Here is an 18,683-nt window from a genome sequence, read left to right on the forward strand (position 1 = left end):
GCAACTGCAACTTAAATCTGTTTCACTTAGTGCTGCTCATTAAGAAAATCAGTTTGCTGTTGAGTTCACACAGAAGAAGGCAGTCTTTAGTTTTATCTAAGCTGCTTCCATTAGCAAATCTGCCCCTTCCAGATATTGCTGAAATGCAATTTTCAACACCCCAGCCAGCTTTTCCAAGGGGAAAAGATACTATTTTGCACTGCCTAGCAACAGTCCTCAAGAATCCAGTTTTTCACAAGATTTCACAGTGAAGGTAAACATCTCAGAAGTAAGCATAAAGGCTGTGCTCAAGTGAGACATGGGAATATAAATAGCAGTATATCGAAAGTTGTTCTCATCCTTTGTGAGAGCAATTTTAAATGATAAATGATATATTATCCTCATAATGTAACTTCTTAATTTCAGAGATGGACTTAATCACTTTTCTCTAAGTCCGAACTCCCATTGGCGGCATGCTGTGTTTGCCTAGCCCCGTGATGGTGAACCTATGGCACGCTTGCCACAAGTGGCACGCTGAGCCATTTCTGAGGGCACGCGAGGTGTTGCCCTGTTAGCTCCAGCGCACATATGCATGTTGTTCAGCTGATTTTTGGCTGTTTTACGCCTTCCGGAGGCTTCAGGGAAGCCTCCTATAGCGTCCAGAGAGCAAAAAACTACCCAACACGTAAACCGGAAGCCTGTTCCTCAACTTCCGGTTTGCACGTTGGGCCGTTTTCACTCTCCAGAGGCTTCAGGGAAGCCTCCTGAAGCCTCCGGAAGGACAAAAATAGCCCAATGGGCAACCCTGAATTTGACAAATGGGCCGTTTCCGGCCTCCAGAGGGCTTCTGGGTGGGCAGGGAAGGCCATTTTTGCCCTCCCCAGGATCTTAGAAACCCTCTAGAGCCTTGGGAAAGCGAATAATGGGCCTTCCGACCCAACTGGAAGTCGGTAAACAGGCCGTTTCCAGTCTCCGGAGAGCCCCGGGGGGGTAGGGAAGGCCTTTTTTTTGCAAAAAATGGGTCTACATGCCATCATGTGGCAAAAGCGGGGAGAGCGCAGGGGGGGTCACGCATGCGGGAGGGAGTGAACATAGAATTATGGGTATGGGCAGGCACACGCATGACCCCCTCCACGCTCCCCCCACTTTTGGCACACGACGGCAAAAAGGTTAGCCATCACTGCCCTAGCCCCTTTCATTTGATGAAGAGCTACACCCTGATTTATGGTTTTATGAGCTGACTGAGTAAATGACTTGATTTATGGCTTCTCAGTTCCACTCACTGACAGAATCTCACTAAGGCATGAAAAATGCCAATGAAGTAACTTTAGGTTGAAACATTGACTAACAACCTAGTTTGTGGATTGTCATAGATAGCACCAACCTTGGACTCAGTTGGATGTCAGTCTTTTCCATTAGCAAAGATAAAGGCTTCCCAATCATGTCCGACTCTAGGGCAGGATGTTCATCTCCATTTCTTAGATGAGGGAGCCAGCATTGTCCGAAGACAATTTCCACGGTCATGTAAGCAGCATAGCTCTATGTCAAAGGCACATGGAATGCTGTTACTTTCCCACTAAAGTGGTACCTATTTATCTACTTGGATTTTCATGCTTTTAATCTGTCAGGAGGTAACAATTATTAAATACCTAAAAAAATTCACCCAAACCCCACTCTTCAAAAGGCATGCAAACACAAACCCTTATGATTATTGGCCTCACTTGTGATTGGTTTTAGCCATTGTTTGTCAACCAAGTCAAATTGGCAAACACACAAAAACCCTCACGCTAATTGTTAGGATCATGTCTCTTGCTAAATCAAATCCAATAATTCAATCCCATTTGTTTTAGAGTTAGGGCTAGGAAATTGATGGATTTTATACAACAAATATGAAATATGAGCCATACCGTGATGCTGACTGTAGCTATGAGTGCCACTTAAGGCAAAGTATTAAGGTCAGAGGAAGACAAAAGGTGGGGAATCTTATCTTTTCTTTTTGTCTTGTTTGAAATATTTGCATTTTTTGATTATAATGACAACCAGCAAAAATGGAGCAAAAAATCGCTAAAGCAACCTGCAGAGGGATTAATTATGCCAGATTTGCATCTGAAAATGTTGAAGAAACTGGCCAGGGAGTGAGTGTATCACTTGATACTCAATTGTCAATTTTGGGGGAAAAAAATGGATGAAAAATATAAAGATGAAACAGTAGATGAAAGAAGAAGTTAAGAAGATGAAAAGCTCTGTAAAAGATATGTCTGGTTATGTAAATCAAATTCATGATGAAGTGGAAATTTTGGGGAGTAAGGCACTTGGAAAGAAAACTAGATAATCTAGGTTTATTGAATTGACAGAGAAGGGATTTTGTTTGAGATTTAGAGTAATCTCAGATGATTCTGGTGAAGATATTAGAAGAAAGATTATTGAGGTTTTAGACATTTTTTGGATTGGAATGAGATGGATAAAGAGGCAAAAATATTAAAATATATAGAATAAATAGTAGATTTGCAAGAATGAAAAATGTTTTAGAGGATATTTTGGTGTGCTTTAACAGAAAAAAGACAAGGGATCAAGTTTTGCAACAGCATTTTACTACAAGATTGAAGATTGATGATACAAATATAATTGCTCTTAATTATTACTTTTTGACTCAGATATTAACACATAGAAACATTTCATCTTTAAACATTAATAAAAATGTTCATGTTTGTGAACAATGATGCAGGCCTGTAATGCCTGAAATAAGATAATAAACACAGTTGCCATTTCACTTAATGACTGCTTCATTTAACAACTGAGTTGGGCTCAGTTGAGGATTACCTAAATGAGGATTACCTTTTACTTTATTCACATTTAGGATTAACTGTACAACTATACAGCTTACTTTCTGTATCATAGGCAAGGGCTTTAGAAAAAAAGGACATTTTCTAAAAGTAGCTGGGGCTAGAATCGATTTTGTTTGGAATTAAGGAGGGTTAAGAGAGATATGAATAAATTAAGCCTCTCACACCTGCAAAACTCTGGGTATCCATTTGATGGCAACAAAGAGATCAAGAAAACGCCAACCTTTCCTGCTACTACATGGTAAACTTATTTGCAATGAAGGTATAGTATGTTTGCTCCCCCTGACTCTCAACCAAGTTAATAACTATGGGTTGAGGATGGCTTCCTATTTTTATACCCTAACCATTCCCAAGTATAGAAGAGCTTTTTCCCTAGCTTGCTTCAATGTCTTGCCCTTAGCACTTCTGGATGGTCGTTACAAGAGACTCCCGATTAATAAGCGGCTGTGCCCTTGTGACAGAGCCAAGGTTGAGACAGCGGAGCATATCCTTCTATTTTGCCCTATGTATAGCGCAGACAGATCTAGGTTATTGTCTCTTCCTGAAATCGCCCCTTCTGGTCCTGATGGCTGTGATTTGTTTGTGCATTGCCTTGGGGATGTCTCCTCGCACATCACCTCTCAGGTTTCCAGGTTTTTCTTGAAAGCTGTGACCATTAGAGGAGAGAGCTGTAATCTCCCTTAGTTGGGCTTCTGGTGACTGGCTGCTGTGTCTCTTTTGTACTGTTCGTGTTTTGGTCTGTGACTGTAAATAAAGTATTATTATTAGTAGTATGTTTTTATATAAGCATAAGAACTTTTTATCAAGTTTAATATGCCTACCTTAACGGCATGTATGAACCAGGCAGTAATATTGTAATATCTTATTAATCATAGAAGCACTATGGAGTTCCAGGTAAGATTAATTGTAGTAATTATCCTGATTTCATAGACTTATAGGACTGAGAAGGAACCTTAGAGGTCTCCACGCCAACTCTCTGCCAAAGGCAGGAGTCCTTATAACATCCCAAATGATTGTCCGATCTTTTCTTGAAAATCTCTGGCAATTTCAATCTTCTGTTTCAGTGGTCTGATTAACAACTAATTCTAAACTGTACTGTGTTTGGGGTTAGTATGATGTGTGAACATAGCTATTACGACTCAGATTTTTCCTTCATCAACAAGGTGGTTAGAAAATTAATGATATATGTAAATGAACTCTGAATATTTCTTATACTATATACTTACATGGTTGTGTTGAGGATAAAGTAGTAAGGGGAATACTTAATTCTGAATCATGATTGAAACACGTGACTCTACAAAACAGCCCATCTGGATAGAAGATATTTGTCTGGATACTGTTCATGATATTTCAAGCATAATGCTGTGAAATGTTTTGTCTCATCCAAAGGGTCATTCAGTGGGAATTTCTGCAACTCTGAAACAAGAAAATGCATGTAGTTCTTGTACATTTTTGTTGAACGGGTTGAAAGGGAAAGCTGGATGGACAGCCAACTCTGACACAGCTCTTTTGTGCCGTAGGTGGCTGGATTAATCATAGATTCTCTTAAGTCAATACGTAGCTGAAATGTCCATTCAGCATCCGCTTTTACTACAGAGGATGGAAGGGAATTCATATCACAAGAGTGCTTTGAACAGGAAATCAAGATGTGGTCTGAGTATATGATTAATCTCTAAGGGGGAAATGAAGGAGGAGCATTACAAACTGAAGTGCAGTCAATTACTACAACCGGATGACATTCGACTCAACATGATCGCAAGTCTCTCATACATCTGTGAAGTCATGCTGTCATCTTGTCTACTGGAGCCTATTTCAGAGAGAGGCAACCTGAATGCTATGTGCCACCTTCTTAGGGGCATCTTCCAGAGCTCTGGTTCTAAATGGAACAACAACAACAAAAGGATTTCTTCACACAATACTGTGTGAATATAATACTGGAAAAATGAAGATATACTGCGAGATGACGAGATAGTCAAGAAGATATTAGATTGTGCAGAAATGGGTAGATTGATATTGAAAATTAAACAGAAAGAAGATGTAGAATATTATCAAACATGGGATTTATTTTACCAATGGTTGGAAAGGGGGTGGAAATTTGTATTGTTAAGCAAATTAAATACCCAGATAATCCAATGATTATTAAGCACTAAGAACTGTATTTAATAGACAATCAATTTTTTAAAAAAGGATTTTTTAAAAAAATGCTTATTAATTTAATTCACTTTTAACTGAAATGCTTTCCATCAAATGTTATTTTTGTTTTCAGAAGAACTCAAGGAAGCAAAACATCCTGGGGATGCTACAATTATCATAGATACATGCTGGTTGCCAAGCACCCCAAGTTTGATTACATGGTGGTGGAGGTGCTGCAATAGCCATATCTCTGAAAACGGGTCATAAGTCATTCTCCACCCCCAGTGCTATTGTAACTTTGAATGGTCATTAAACAAAAGGTTGTAAGTCAAGAACTGCCTGTAATCTGGAATTGTTCACTTTGTCTATTGATTGACACAGGACCGGCTGAAGTTCAGATGCTGCTCTTACTTTGCAGGCTTCAATAAGGAGAAGAAAAAAAGGATGGTCTTAGATGATCTGAGAAGTTGATAAGAACATCCAATTTTAAAGATACCAAATCGTTAAAAATAAAAGATGTAATAAAGATGTATCTGAAGATACGCAGAGAGGTGAAAAATGCACTAATTCTATATGTGCTCTAAAAGTTCTTCTAAATTATATTAATAAAATATGTATTTCAGGACTTTGTGATAAACCAGAAGAGAGAGTTGTGGGGATGTTATATGTTACATTACCTAACAAATAAAAGCAACTGTAGCTATTATGTGTTATAGCGCTTTCTCTCTCTCTCTCTCTCTCTCTAGCAATGTCTTCCATCTCATATCTTCCATCCATATATCTGCTAAGTAATGTTACTGTTCACAGAAATTAGAAAGACTAGGACAAATTAAAAATTGTTAGGAAGATATTTGCAAGAAATAAAGATTTCACAAATGCTCTCATTAGATTTGAGGCTGGCATAGGTGTTTGCTATTCTTTCTTTTTTTTAAAAAAAGAAACCAAAAACGGCTCAAATGAAAGCTGGATTTCACCAAGAAATGCAGATACTCCAATTTCTTTTGGAATCTGTAAGTGAACTAACATTAAACCAAAAGACTGGTTTTATTATTTATGCTAAGAGGACGTGATTGACTGATTTGTGATTCAGTGGTTGTGATTTCAACTCATGGGATTGGGCATTCTGTGTGGATTAAGAAAACAAAAAACCTTACCCATGGTTATATGTGTTATGCAAAACTACACAGCAGCTGCTTACGAAAGAGAAACTTCATACTCCATGAAGCGTATATAGCTGGGAGAAGTTGCCTTGATTTATATAGATATAGGGCAAATAACTTTGGAAAAGAAAATAATTGTTTGAAAATCCAGTCACCATTAGAAAAGACGTTCCAAGGGGCTTGTACCAAAAGAGGAACAATACTGCCAGCATGTATGAAGGAAAGAAGGTCTGAAGACCATAGGAAGTCTGAAGGAAACTTGAGCCACTGGTTAGAATGCAGTACTCTTTGATCACTCCGGGAGTTCAATTCTGAGCGGATCAAGGTTGACTCAGCCTTCCATCCTTCTGAGGTTGGTGAAAGAAAGACCCAGATTGTTGGGGGAAATATGCTGACTCTGTAAACTGTTTTTAGAGAGGACTGTAAAGAACTGCGAAGTGATATATAAGTCTAAGTGCTATTGCTATAGGGAAGCTGCTAGCACTATTTTTGCTATGAGGGATTGGTTAGGATGAAGCCTGAGAAAATGTGGAATGCCTCTTATGGATTGTAACTAAGTAAGCTAACTAAACCATTAAGATTAAAAGATACATGAAACACAGAAGTTGCATTTGCGCATGCGTTGTAGCTGGAAACAATGCTTCTGCAAGCCTCCGTGACGCTCCAGCTGCTCAGCGGAATGTCGTGCAGGTGCTGTACATGCCATGCGCGTGCACAGAAGCGCCGACAGCTTTAAAACACGGTAAGGAGCGTGGGCGGGTGGGCGGGCCTCCTGAGCACCGTATGGGAACGGTATCTGGTGCTCTAGGCTGGATCCGGTATGCCCGTACTGGGGCGTACCATTTGCAACCCACTGCTGGATTAAACCAAAGTGTAATGTGTAAACCAGCTTGTATGGTTTAGTATCTTCTATAAGCTCAAACCTTGGTTAAGCAAACAATGATTTAGTATGCTGTAGAAATACAACCATAGTTAAAACACAGATTTTACTAAAAGGTAATGCCAGCCATCAACTGTACAAAAGAGTTTACATTAATTGGGAAAGGGCAGCATTAACAGTAATGACTAGAATTGTTGCAAACCTATATTTATAGACTTCTATTGATTTGACCTAATTGGAATAGAATCAGGGATAGAAAGCTTTTGATCTGCATTAAAAGGGCTCTTCCTAAATTCTAAACTTACCTTTAAACAAGTTTGTCTTTTGAAAAATGTCACCTTATGTCACAGAAATATTTCCCTGAAAGATGACCATAACGTTCATCATTTTATTTTATTCATTTGTATCTAAAAGCAGTATCATTTCCATTACTATGGCAGTAAAATCCAGTTACAGTAAGACTGATTTTAAGATTCATGTTGATGGCAATAGTTGAAAGTTTTACAGCAATGAAGTACCAATATGAGGCTAATTGAAAACCTTTATTACATATTGTTGCTGGGAAATCCATAAATTTAGCCAGGAAAATTTGAAAAGGAAACAGGCAAAATAGCAATGTTGTTACTTTATGACTAATCCATTATATGCAGAATTAACATTAAGATACAATTTGGTAATGGCAAACCTGTCAATAACTGAATATAACTTCTAATGTTGGGCTGCACTGGAAAAATCCATTACAGCCACAAAGTTTTATTTCACTGAATGGTTAAAAATATAGCCATGGTACCATGGTACCATGAGAATCACACATACAGGGTATGATAACTGTTGTTTGGCTGTTAGAAGCTTATATACAGAAACTCTTTGTTTTGAAATCACATGTTTTTCTTTTAACAGTTTTATTGTATCAAAAAGTTAAATACATTTTTTCTTCTATGTCCAGGATTCCAGGTGTGAAACATTCAATCCAGTTCAAGATGATTAGAAATGATGCAACATAACAGTGAATTATAATGGCACCATAGTAAATTCACAGTTTTAAAAAATTGCTTTGGTAAATCCAGTCTAGTACTACCTAAGTCTGAATTGTATAACTGTAAAGTTTTTCAATAATAATAATGATGATGATGATGATGATGATGATGATGATGGTGGTGGTGATGGTGATGATTTTATCAGAGATACAACTATGGCAGCATCTTATCAAAAGAATTAAATACCTAGAAAAATAAACTTGTTCCATGTCACAAACTGACCATTGAATTTTTAATACTAAACTTCAGTTTTCAAAAGCTGTGCAGTATACAAAGATTTTCAAAGATAGCTATCACATAAATAATTGCTGACTTTAGAGCCATCTGTCATAACAAATGTATTTTCTTTTACCTTAGAGCTTTTTCCTTAAGATGCTTGTCAGTACAAGCCCATACATGACTATTTCTAGTTATTTTCTGAACCAGCTATAATTAAAGGTAAAGGTTCCCCTCATACAGGGGTGGGTTCTAGCCAGTGTTACTGCCAGTTCGCTTGTGGGCATGTTTCACGTGCTCATCCATGTGTGCAGTTCAATAGAAATTGTTCTGTGCATGCGCAGAACTCACAAACAAGATGGTGGCGGCGATTACAGCGACCGGGGAACCAGTTCGGAGGGTTAGGGTTCTGCGACCCAGGCCAGCATACCATTACCAGTTCGACCAAACTGGGCCGAACCATTAGGAACCCACCTCTGGCCTCGCACATATGTACTAGTCATTCCCGACTCTAGGGGCGGTGCTCATCTCCGTTTCAAAGCCGAAGAGCCAGCACTGTCCAAAGACGTTTCCGGGTTATGTGTTCAGCATGACTAAATGCCGAAGGCGCATGGAGCGCTGTTACTTTCCCACCAAAGGTGGTCCCTATTTTTCTACTTCCACTTTTACATGCTTTTGAACTGCTAGGTTGGCAGAAGCTGGGAAAAGTAACGGGAGCTCACTCCGTTATGCGGCGCTAGGGATTTGAACCGCCAAACTGCCGACCATTCTGATCGACAAGCTCAGCGTCTTAGCCACTGAGCCACTGCTGCTCGCCCAGCTATAACTACAATAAAATTAAACATTATCTATCACCAATTTCAGTGAAAAAAATTCAGTATAGTATTGTAAAGTTTTAAAAAATGGAAATGGAAGTGTTTATCATTGCTCACATTTTATTTATTTGTATTTTATATTTCTACATGGCCCATCTCCTTCAAGGAGGGAGAGTATCTTCCCAATATATTTTAGAATAAAGTAGGATGGAAAGAGACCATATCAATCTTTCTGTTCCACGTAAATTCAATTTAACTTTAAGGCCAGTAATCCTATATTAATATAAATTTTAAAATAATAGTAAGCTTGGATGGCTTCTTTAGGAAGTATGCATGCTTATTTCTATATAAAATAGGTTTAGTTTATAACCAAGTGAAGTTAATGTCAAATGTTCACTAAATAAATATAATAAAAACAATTCCCAATAAATTCAATAAATAAATGACATTGAAAGCTGTCTATCATTTTAAAGTTACTAATAAGCTTCAAATTTAATTACAATAGAAACCTTTTATTTGAATATTTGAACACAATTGTGCCACTCCTCAAGGCATACACACACACACACACACAAACATACATGAACTGATCAAAAAGAACTATAATCACTGCTGATTGTAACATTATTGGTTCCAGTTCGCCAAGAGAGAATTATGTATAAAAGTATGCCTGGAATCAACCCTACTGACACCATAAAGAAGTGAGGAAAAATTAGAACCGCTCACTTATACACATGCCAGAATGTGAGTGGCATACGTACACAATACCTAATCAGAACTTTTGTTTTTGAAAATAGTAATCATTTTCCAATTTAAGACAGGAAAGGATGCTAGAAATTACCCTCTCCCTTGCTAATTTAACAAGTTACTGCTGCCAAATTTTGATATCTAAGAAATACAGGTCAATATTGTAGTAAACTTACATTTTCCATATTGTACAGATGTGTCACTGCTCAGTCTCTTTAGAATCGCATCCTGCTTATTACCAAAAAGCTAAAATAAACATATATTTTACTTGGACTATTTTTCATATAATCCACGTGGTTCATTACAATGTTGTAATTGAATGCCAACATCCTTATGTGCCTAGACTATACACATGTGGCACACCAGCTGCTTTGAAAGCTGACATTTACTTTAGAACAGGAGCCAGCTATGTGCATAAATGCCCAATGTATATACCCTGTTTCCCTGAAAATAAGACCTTTCCGGATAATAAACCCAATCGGGCTTTTGAGCGCGTGTGCTAAAATAAGCCCTCCCCCGAAAATATTGCAATGCAGCAACAGCTATGAGGTGACCATGCTCGCCTCCTCCTGCACCTCAAAAATAATAAGTCCTCCCTGAAAAGATAAGATCAAGTGTTTATTTCAGGGGTCAAAAAAATTAAGTCCCTGTCTTATTTTTGGGAAAACATGGCATAGTTCCTCCATTCCTCATATAGTTCCTCATATTCCATTCATTCAAGCATATAGAGGCTCCCAACAGGTTTTTTAGTTGTACTGAAACAAACAAGATCTTTGGTGTGGAGGTTAGTACAGTTTGAGTGATCGGTAAAAGTTTGCTCATAGATACATACTACAAAGTCAAAAGACGGATAAAATTAAAACACAAATAATAAAGCCATCATCTACTGTTGCAATTCTTCTGAACAAATGCATGAATGTCCTATGAAGTCACTCATGACCTTTAGATGGTGTGGCAGATGGAGCTTCAAAGACATCATCTTCCACACTTTCTTCAATTGGTTTCATTTTGGATGAAGTTCTTAAACAAGGAGATGGTTGGCCTGCCAACATTTTCAAAAAGCAATCATTTAAAAACAATATAACAGTTAAAACCAGTGTACAACAGTAAAAATACCCTGCAGTAATTGAATGATTTGAGTTAGACAGCCTATCGAGTGCCAGAGATAGAAAAATAAAATTAAAAAAAAATTCTTACAATTCACTCTGAACAGCTCTTCTTGAGTTTCAAAGCATTATATAGACAATATGTCCACATTCTAGTGTCAATCCAAGTGTAATAGAAGTACAATTTCTTAAAATTCCAAACCAACATGACATCAAGTTGAGAAAGGTTGAAATCCAATGTTCTCAATTATTTTTATGTTACTTTTTAACTTTAAAATGTTTGAAGTAAGTAATTTAAACAATGGTATTATGCTATATGGCATAGGTTTAGCTTGGGAACATTGTGCGTTTACATTTATTTATTTTTATTTTATAAAATTAAAAAAAACAGCATAAAAACCTGCAACAAATATTCCATCTCCCATTCCCCTTGGTATTTAAAAGAAAAATACTGTTTTCAACATTTTATGCACAGTTCAGCATTTGATAATTATTACAAATACATCTCAAGAAGCAATTAAATATAATAAGAACTTGCCCTGAGTTAGTAAATAAAATAGTATTCTGTACTTTCTGATATTTTTTTCAGAAGCAAAGATTCAAGCAAAACAGATAGGAAATGTAGTAGTTAACTTTTATTTACATCTAAACTACTTGCACAATACATGATCAGAATCAGTTAATTGTTATTGACTTTTTTTAAAAGTTAGTTGTTAATTACTAGAAACATTCAATATTAATAAAAACACAGGATATAAAAGCAAATGAATGAACGAACAAACGAATGAATGGCTATTTGATAAAATACTATCCCATAATAATCCTAGGCCTGGTTTATTCAAAAGTAATTCAACTGAGCTCAACTCAGTTACTCTCAGGTAAATGCATATACAGGATTGCAGCATAGGTTTTCTGCAGACAAATGCTTTCCACAGTGCTTGCAAAGAGCATGCAGTGTCAGGGCATTTTGACCCTGGAGTCTCCCAGGGTTGAGAAAGAACACATCTTCACAGTAATTACATAAAGTGCATCTGTTTGATGGAAGGAAAGGTTCAACTATTTCCCCTGTGGGGATAACTTCACATGCCGATAACTGCATGGCTATGCATGAAGAAGGCCTGTACATGATGCATTTCTTCACTTCCTGCAAAAACTGGAGTCATCCTCATTAAGATGTTTCCTGCTTTGCTTTTCAGATATGATCGCTATTACTTTTCTGACGCATCAAGTCTGGAAAAGATTTTTCACCTTTTCCTCCCATGAGGTCATGAAGCTCACAATGAATAAAGTGAAATACATAAGATATTCCTATCTACATATGCCTTATGGAATGGATACACTAAGTAACAAGAGTGATTTGGCAGTTATGTATATAAATGCAGGAGTCTATGCCTCCTATGACACTCAAAATACAATACGGAATTTTGTTTCTTTCTGGCATCAACTCGAGCAGGGCTGCCCAATGTTAGGAGGACTGTTCCAAGCTTTGCCTGCTATATAGAAACTTCATTCTTGCAATTTTTTTTAAAGGTTTGCTGTTTTTAAGCTTCATTTGTTCTCATCACCACAAAAGTTCACAATCACCTGACAACCTTCAGTAGTGGGATTCAAATTTTTTTACTACCAGTTCTGTGGGCATGGCTTGGTGGGGGGGCGTGGCTTAGTGGGCGTGGCTTGGTGGATGTGGCAGGGGAGGGATACTGTAAAATCTCCATTCCCTCCCCACTCTAAGGGAAGGTTACTGCAAAATCCCCATTTCCTCACAATCAGCTGGGACTCGGGAGGCAGAAAATAGATGGTGGCGGGGCCAGTCAGAGGTGGTATTTACCAGTTCTCCAAACTACTCAAAATTTCCGCTACCGGTTCTCCAGAACTGGTCAGAAGCTGCTAAATAATAATAATAATAATAATAATAATAAATTTGAATTTATTAGCCGCTCCCTTTCCAAGTAGGACTTGGGGCGGCGTACAATGGAGCATATAAAACATAAAAGATGTATAAAAACACATAGACATACATACATACAAAACACACATACACATACACGGACACGGACACGGAGGAGGTAACAAATTACATCATATAGACAGTTAAAAATCAGCATTAAAATACCCCAATTGTAAGAACCCAATATGCAATTAAAAAATTTAACGTTTAAAAGACAATTTAAAAACAGTTAGGAGGAATAAGAGAGATTACGATTGAGCCAGGCCAGATAATTGAAAGAGGTGGGTCTTCAGCTGTACACGGAAGGAGCGGAGATCGGAAGTAATCCTGATGTCACGGGGGAGGTCATTCCACAGGGCTGGGCCCATCACAGAGAAGGCTCTGCTCCTGGGTGTCGCCCCCCGGCACTGTTTGGCGGACGGCACCCGGAGAAGTCCCTCTCTGTGTGAGCGAATTGGTCGTAGGGATGTGTGGGGGAGGATGCGATCCTGCATGTAACTAGGCCCTATGCCATGAAGCGCTTTAAAGATCATAATCAAAACCTTGAAACGCACTCGGTAGACCACAGGAAGCCAGTGCAGCTCGCGCAGGAGAGGTGTTACAGGGGAGTATCTAGTCCTCCCCATAATCACCCGCGCGGCCGCGTTCTGGACCAACTGTAGTCTCCGAGTGCATCTCAAGGGAAGCCCCATGTAGAGAGCATTGCAGTAATCCAGGCGAGACGTCACTAGCGCATGGGTGACTGTGCGTAGGGCATCCCGGTCCAATAAGGGGCGCAATTGGCGCATCAGGCGGACCTGATGGAACGCCCCCCTTGCCACGGCTGTTACATGGTCATCCATGGACAGCCGGGCATCTAGGAGGACGCCCAAATTGCGCACCTGTTCCATGGGGGCTAGTTGGACGCCCCCAATGGCCAGAGATGGAAGCACCTGGTTGAACCGGGAGGCCGGAAGCCACAGCCACTCCGTCTTGGAAGGGTTGGAAGGGTTGAGTTTTAGTCGGTTGCCATCCATCTAAATACCACCTCTGCTTCAGTTGTCCTTCTATTATTGTGCACCTGCATACCACTGTATGTGTACAAGGAGATATGTGATTATTATTTTTAAATAGAAGCTGGAAGATTACAGAATAGTTTAGGTCAAGTATCAAAAAAGCAAAGAAAATCAGCTCAATTTTTTGCGAAGCTAGTTTCTCCTCCCAAGAAGTGTAATGTAAGGATGTACTGTAGTTCAGGATTATGCTCAAAGGGTGCTTTGGAGGGGCATGCACATCACACCTATCAATGCTTCCTTCAAGAAGGAAGGAAGCCTATTCTTTAGGCCTAACATAGAGTCGTTTATATGATCCCCGAAAAATATACATGTTTTGAATTCAGGAAGCACCATAAAGTTGTAGCAAGCTGCAGGAAACACCAATAGTTGTAATCGGTTTGCCCATAATCTGACTGAAGCATTCTTTCAGGCTTCTAAACTTCCGCATGCTTGTAGTGTAATAGGTAGGCCCCTCAAGCTTCATTTCACTCCTTGAAATCCTTCAGAATTCCCAAAATGGAAAAATATTTCAAAAGCTTAAGTATCAGCCAGCTAACACCAAGGAGGTACTAATGGGCTACATGCCAGTTCTGGGGCCTTTGAAATACACCTTAAGGGCCAGCAGCAGGGGAAAAAAACAAACCACAATGTATTTTAGGTGGCGTGGTGAGGCATGGACCACATAGACTAGGATACCCTCTCCAAAAATTTTCTATCTAGAAATTTTAGGAATCGCAGTCACCCAGATGGGGAAAAGCTAGTGTTTTTTTCAGGGAGTGTAATGTAGTTACAGTAAATATAAGTAACTAGTTGATAACCCGGTGTTGCCCGAGCATTTACTTATAGGAGGAAAATGTCCAGACCAAACATAATTTCTAATGTTGGATTTTCCCCCTTATCAGAGGGAGCCCCTTTGTGTAGTACTGTTAAGCCATTACCACGGCAACTCCACTGCGCTGTGCAGTAGAAACCATTTTACAGCTGTACAGTAAAAGCCATTTTAAGGCACGACAGGCTGTATCTTAACAGAACACACACCTCAAGGGGTGTTAGGGGTGTCTTCCCCTGACAGTATTTGTTTCCAGAGAGGAAATAATCTGTGTACCAAGTTTGGTTGAAATTGCTCGAGGCATTCCAGAGTTATGCTGGAACATACACACACACACAGCCATTTATATATATATATTACAGTATTCCTACTAATCTAAAATTAACATTACAAATGAGCATGATATTGTGACCCTAAAACCATGTATGGAATCAGCATAAATTGTTCTATGACTTTCTACAGTTGAATACAAGTCTACATAGCAATAGCAATAGAACATATACCACTTCACAATGCTTTACAGCCCTCTCTAAGCGGTTTAAAGAGTCAGTGTATTGCCCTCAATAATCTGGGTCCTCATTTTACCAACCTCGGAAGGATGGATATAGCTTTTGTACGCTGATACAATCTTTAATTCTGAAGAACCCAAACTATTATTTCGCCTCAAATATGTGACATTCAGTCCATTTCATACAATTTTTGACAATGTTGATGAATACGTCATGCTGTTGACAAAAACATACTTTAAATTCAGTCCATAAGGATTCATTCCATAAGTGAATCCTTGTTGGTTTATTTTTAAAAACACAAGAATCAGATTTACATCAATAAATATTAAATACACACATGCTTTTATTAGTAGTTTTAGTGCTATGTATTTTTAGTGTAGAATTAGCTCCTTAGTGCAGAAAATAAAGAAACCAACTTCTGTAAAAAAAAAGTATATAAAATCATATCGTATGTAAGTCTCTTTTTTTGTTGCAATTTAAGACATCATGAAACACTGATTGATTGGAGGAAAGGGGTCTAATTTCTATAAGGGAGGGGCCCAGACCCTTTTCTAGTAACAGACCATCCTAGTCTTTCATGGATTTGCTGGGTACTGCTAATGAGAAGGAAGTACTCACTAGAGAAGAGCCTAATGCTGGGAAAGTCTGAGGGCAAAAGATGAAGGAGATGACAGAGAATGAAGTGGCAGGATGGAGTTACCAAAGCAGTAGGCGTAAGCTTAAATGGACTCCAGAGGATGGTAGAGGACAGGAAGGCCATGGGGACGTGATGGTTGGACACGACTTCTCAACTAACAACAAGCACTTCAGGTAGGTTCTCATTTTAACTCATTGGCTTTTACATTTAATTAAAATGGAACAGAGTTCCCCAATTACATCTTTAGCCTCCCCTCTTCTCTCACATTAAAAATTAAAATTTGATAACAATTTTGGAGTTTTCCAAGAGCTCGCCGATTAAAGATGTTTCAGGCTCACACTATCCCAAAGACCTAAGATTAGGCACCTCTGATTTACAATGAGAATATTGGATGAGGTTTAATTTTCATAAAAATCCATGAAGTAGTGAAATCCACACTTTCAGAGGTGAATGCAGAGGGCAAATTCTTGCCTGCAAGCAGGTCACACAGTGTTTAGCAGATGTCCAAAGTCTTAGATCAATACTAATGCAAAACACTCGTACTATAGGTTTTTTTTTTTAAATAAAAATGTCTAAGTAATCTGATATGTTCGTTTTCTCTTACCATGAAGAGGATGGTTTCTCTGAACTTTGCAGTAGAAGGAGGACACAAAGGCTTGAGAACCATGTTTGAAAACAAACAGTTAAGTGCAGAGATTACCCCACACTAAGAAATGCATATGAAGAGACATTCAAATGAAAAATTTGTTTGTAATGTTTGGTTTATGATAATTAGTCACACATGGAAAAGGAGCTATTTGACTGTAACTACTAAGTGATGGGAATGCAAATACTGGCCCTAAAAGAAGCAGTAGAGTGTTGCATTCAGATGCACCTTGCTACATGACTCCCTTTTCCCCCTCCCAAATCTTCTCCCCAAAAGCAACATGATTTTGGCCACTGACTGCAATGTTTAGTGATGCCTGGAAATGTTGACTGACTAGTTAATGACTCACGAAGGGTAGATGCAGTAGAAGTTCCACGGAGAAAATGTTCTAATCCGTCTTCACCATCGCTTGAACTTGCCATGCTATTCCTCATTTGCATCACAGACTGTTGGGAACATAGGCTGGGCTGGCGATCTATTTTTTGGGATGTCTGCACAGAAAATAAAAACCACACAATTCTCCATCAGTCCTAGACGCTAATAAATATTCATCTCTTACGTTTATATCCTGCCATCATTTCTTCTAAGTTGCTAAGAGAATGTTTTACCATCCCAACAACTCCACGAGAGATAGAATAGGACAGCGATGGTGAAACTTTTTTGGCTCATGTGCCATAAGTGGGGGGAGCGCAGGGGGGGTCATGTGTGGGCATGCCGTACCCATAATGCAATGCACGACCCCCCCCCCAGTGTGCATGTGCACACTACAGGTGCTACCTCCCATTTTTTGCATGCTTTTTTCGCCCTCCCCAGGCTCCAGAGTCTTTATAGGAGCCTGGGGACGGTGAAAACAGCCCCCCGCCCCCGGAAGCCCTCCAGAGGCTTCAGGGACCTTCAGGACGCTTCCCTGAAGCCTCCAGAGCAGTCAAAACAAACCTCTGAACAAAACGGAAGTCTGTTCCCGAACTTCCGGTTCACCCCTAGGGCTGGTTTTTTGCGCTCCAGAGGCTTCAGGGAAGCTCATGAAGCCTCTGGAGGGCCTCCGGGGGCGCGGGGGAGGCTCTTTTCGCCCTCCCCAGGTTCCTATAAAGCCTCTGGAGCCTGGGGAGGGCGAAAAATGGCTTTAAAAAAGGGTGAACTCAGTTGACCAGCGCACGCATGCGCGCTGCCCAGCTGACAGGGCAACGCCTCACATGCCCTGACAAATGGCTCTGTGTGCCACCTGTGGCACGCGTACCATAGGTTTGCCATCACTGGAATAGGATGAAAGAATGTCTGCTAATGTCTCTATTGGTCATGCTCAGCAAAAACTAGAAAGACAGATATTGATGCTATATAATTCCTCAGGGCTAAGATATTACATTACTGGAAGATGTCTGGGAGCAGACAGGACAAAAGATCTTCATTAGAAGAAGTTAGTTTTATTATTTTGGGGTGCAGGTAGGGGGAGCTGAATTACACTAATTATTCTACACCAATGATGCTAGGTATAAAAAATATCTTAAAAAGTAATTAGGCCACTTCTAGCCAAAGAATTCCAGTTTTGCCACAAATTTATAAGCCAGGGCAGGGGCATTCCGATGGATAATATTTAAAAACAATCATATAGGAGGGAGAAGACTTTAAAATATACATTTTAGGTTTAGCTAGTTTGTTTTATGTTTTAGATAGCCTGCTGCTCTCTATTTCATGTTCTTCTTTTCACATGTAAATCAAGAGAAGATGATTAAAAACAACAAGTAGACAATTATGCTAACAGTGAGTTTAGAAGGAGAAAAATTACATATGATATGAGCCATAGAGTTTGATTAACTGTGGCATTATATAAGTTTGTATGGCCCAATCGAGTATGACAAATCTGTCCCAATGGAACTATAAAAGTAAAGAATTTGGTGCCCTGTGACTTCATGGATGTGCCCATGTAGCTTTCTTCACAGTCACGCAGAAGTGGTTTCTTTATACTTTTTCTTTGAATTATTACTTAAAACTCCAGCTCCCAAATTCTCTGATAGTGAAGAAAGCCTTTTTCTTTCAGAAGAGCTTTGCTGCACTAAGATATCTAATCAGATATCCAAGTGGAAGCATGTTGAAACCTATAGAGTTCAGTTTATGGCAAGGAATTTCCAATGCCATGTAGAACAGGAAATCTATTCAATATCTCTAA

The 18,683-nt window shown here is 39.1% G+C and overlaps 1 protein-coding gene across 6 annotated transcripts in view; it reads right to left on the bottom strand.

Annotated features, from left to right (window-relative positions):
* Nucleotides 1-3,601: 3,601 nt before the first annotated feature.
* POPDC1 (popeye domain cAMP effector 1) overlaps nt 3,602-18,683 on the bottom strand; it is a 43,072-nt gene continuing 27,990 nt past the window's right edge. For 2 of the 6 annotated variants that reach the window (XM_081940312.1, XM_081940313.1), the window contains exon 7: nt 16,523-17,010. In XM_081940312.1, the coding sequence (XP_081796438.1) occupies nt 16,738-17,010 (273 nt within the window). In that variant the 3' untranslated portion in view covers nt 16,523-16,737. Of the gene's footprint in view, nt 4,239-7,391; nt 10,853-13,914; nt 15,453-16,522; nt 17,011-18,683 lie in introns of those variants that run through there. The other 4 variants (XR_014174270.1, XR_014174271.1, XM_081940314.1 and 1 more) reach the window with 4 other exon arrangements.

Source organism: Natrix helvetica (assembly GCF_964273705.1).
Source record: "Natrix helvetica genome assembly, chromosome: 2".
In the NCBI taxonomy this organism is placed as follows: domain Eukaryota; kingdom Metazoa; phylum Chordata; class Lepidosauria; order Squamata; family Natricidae; genus Natrix; species Natrix helvetica.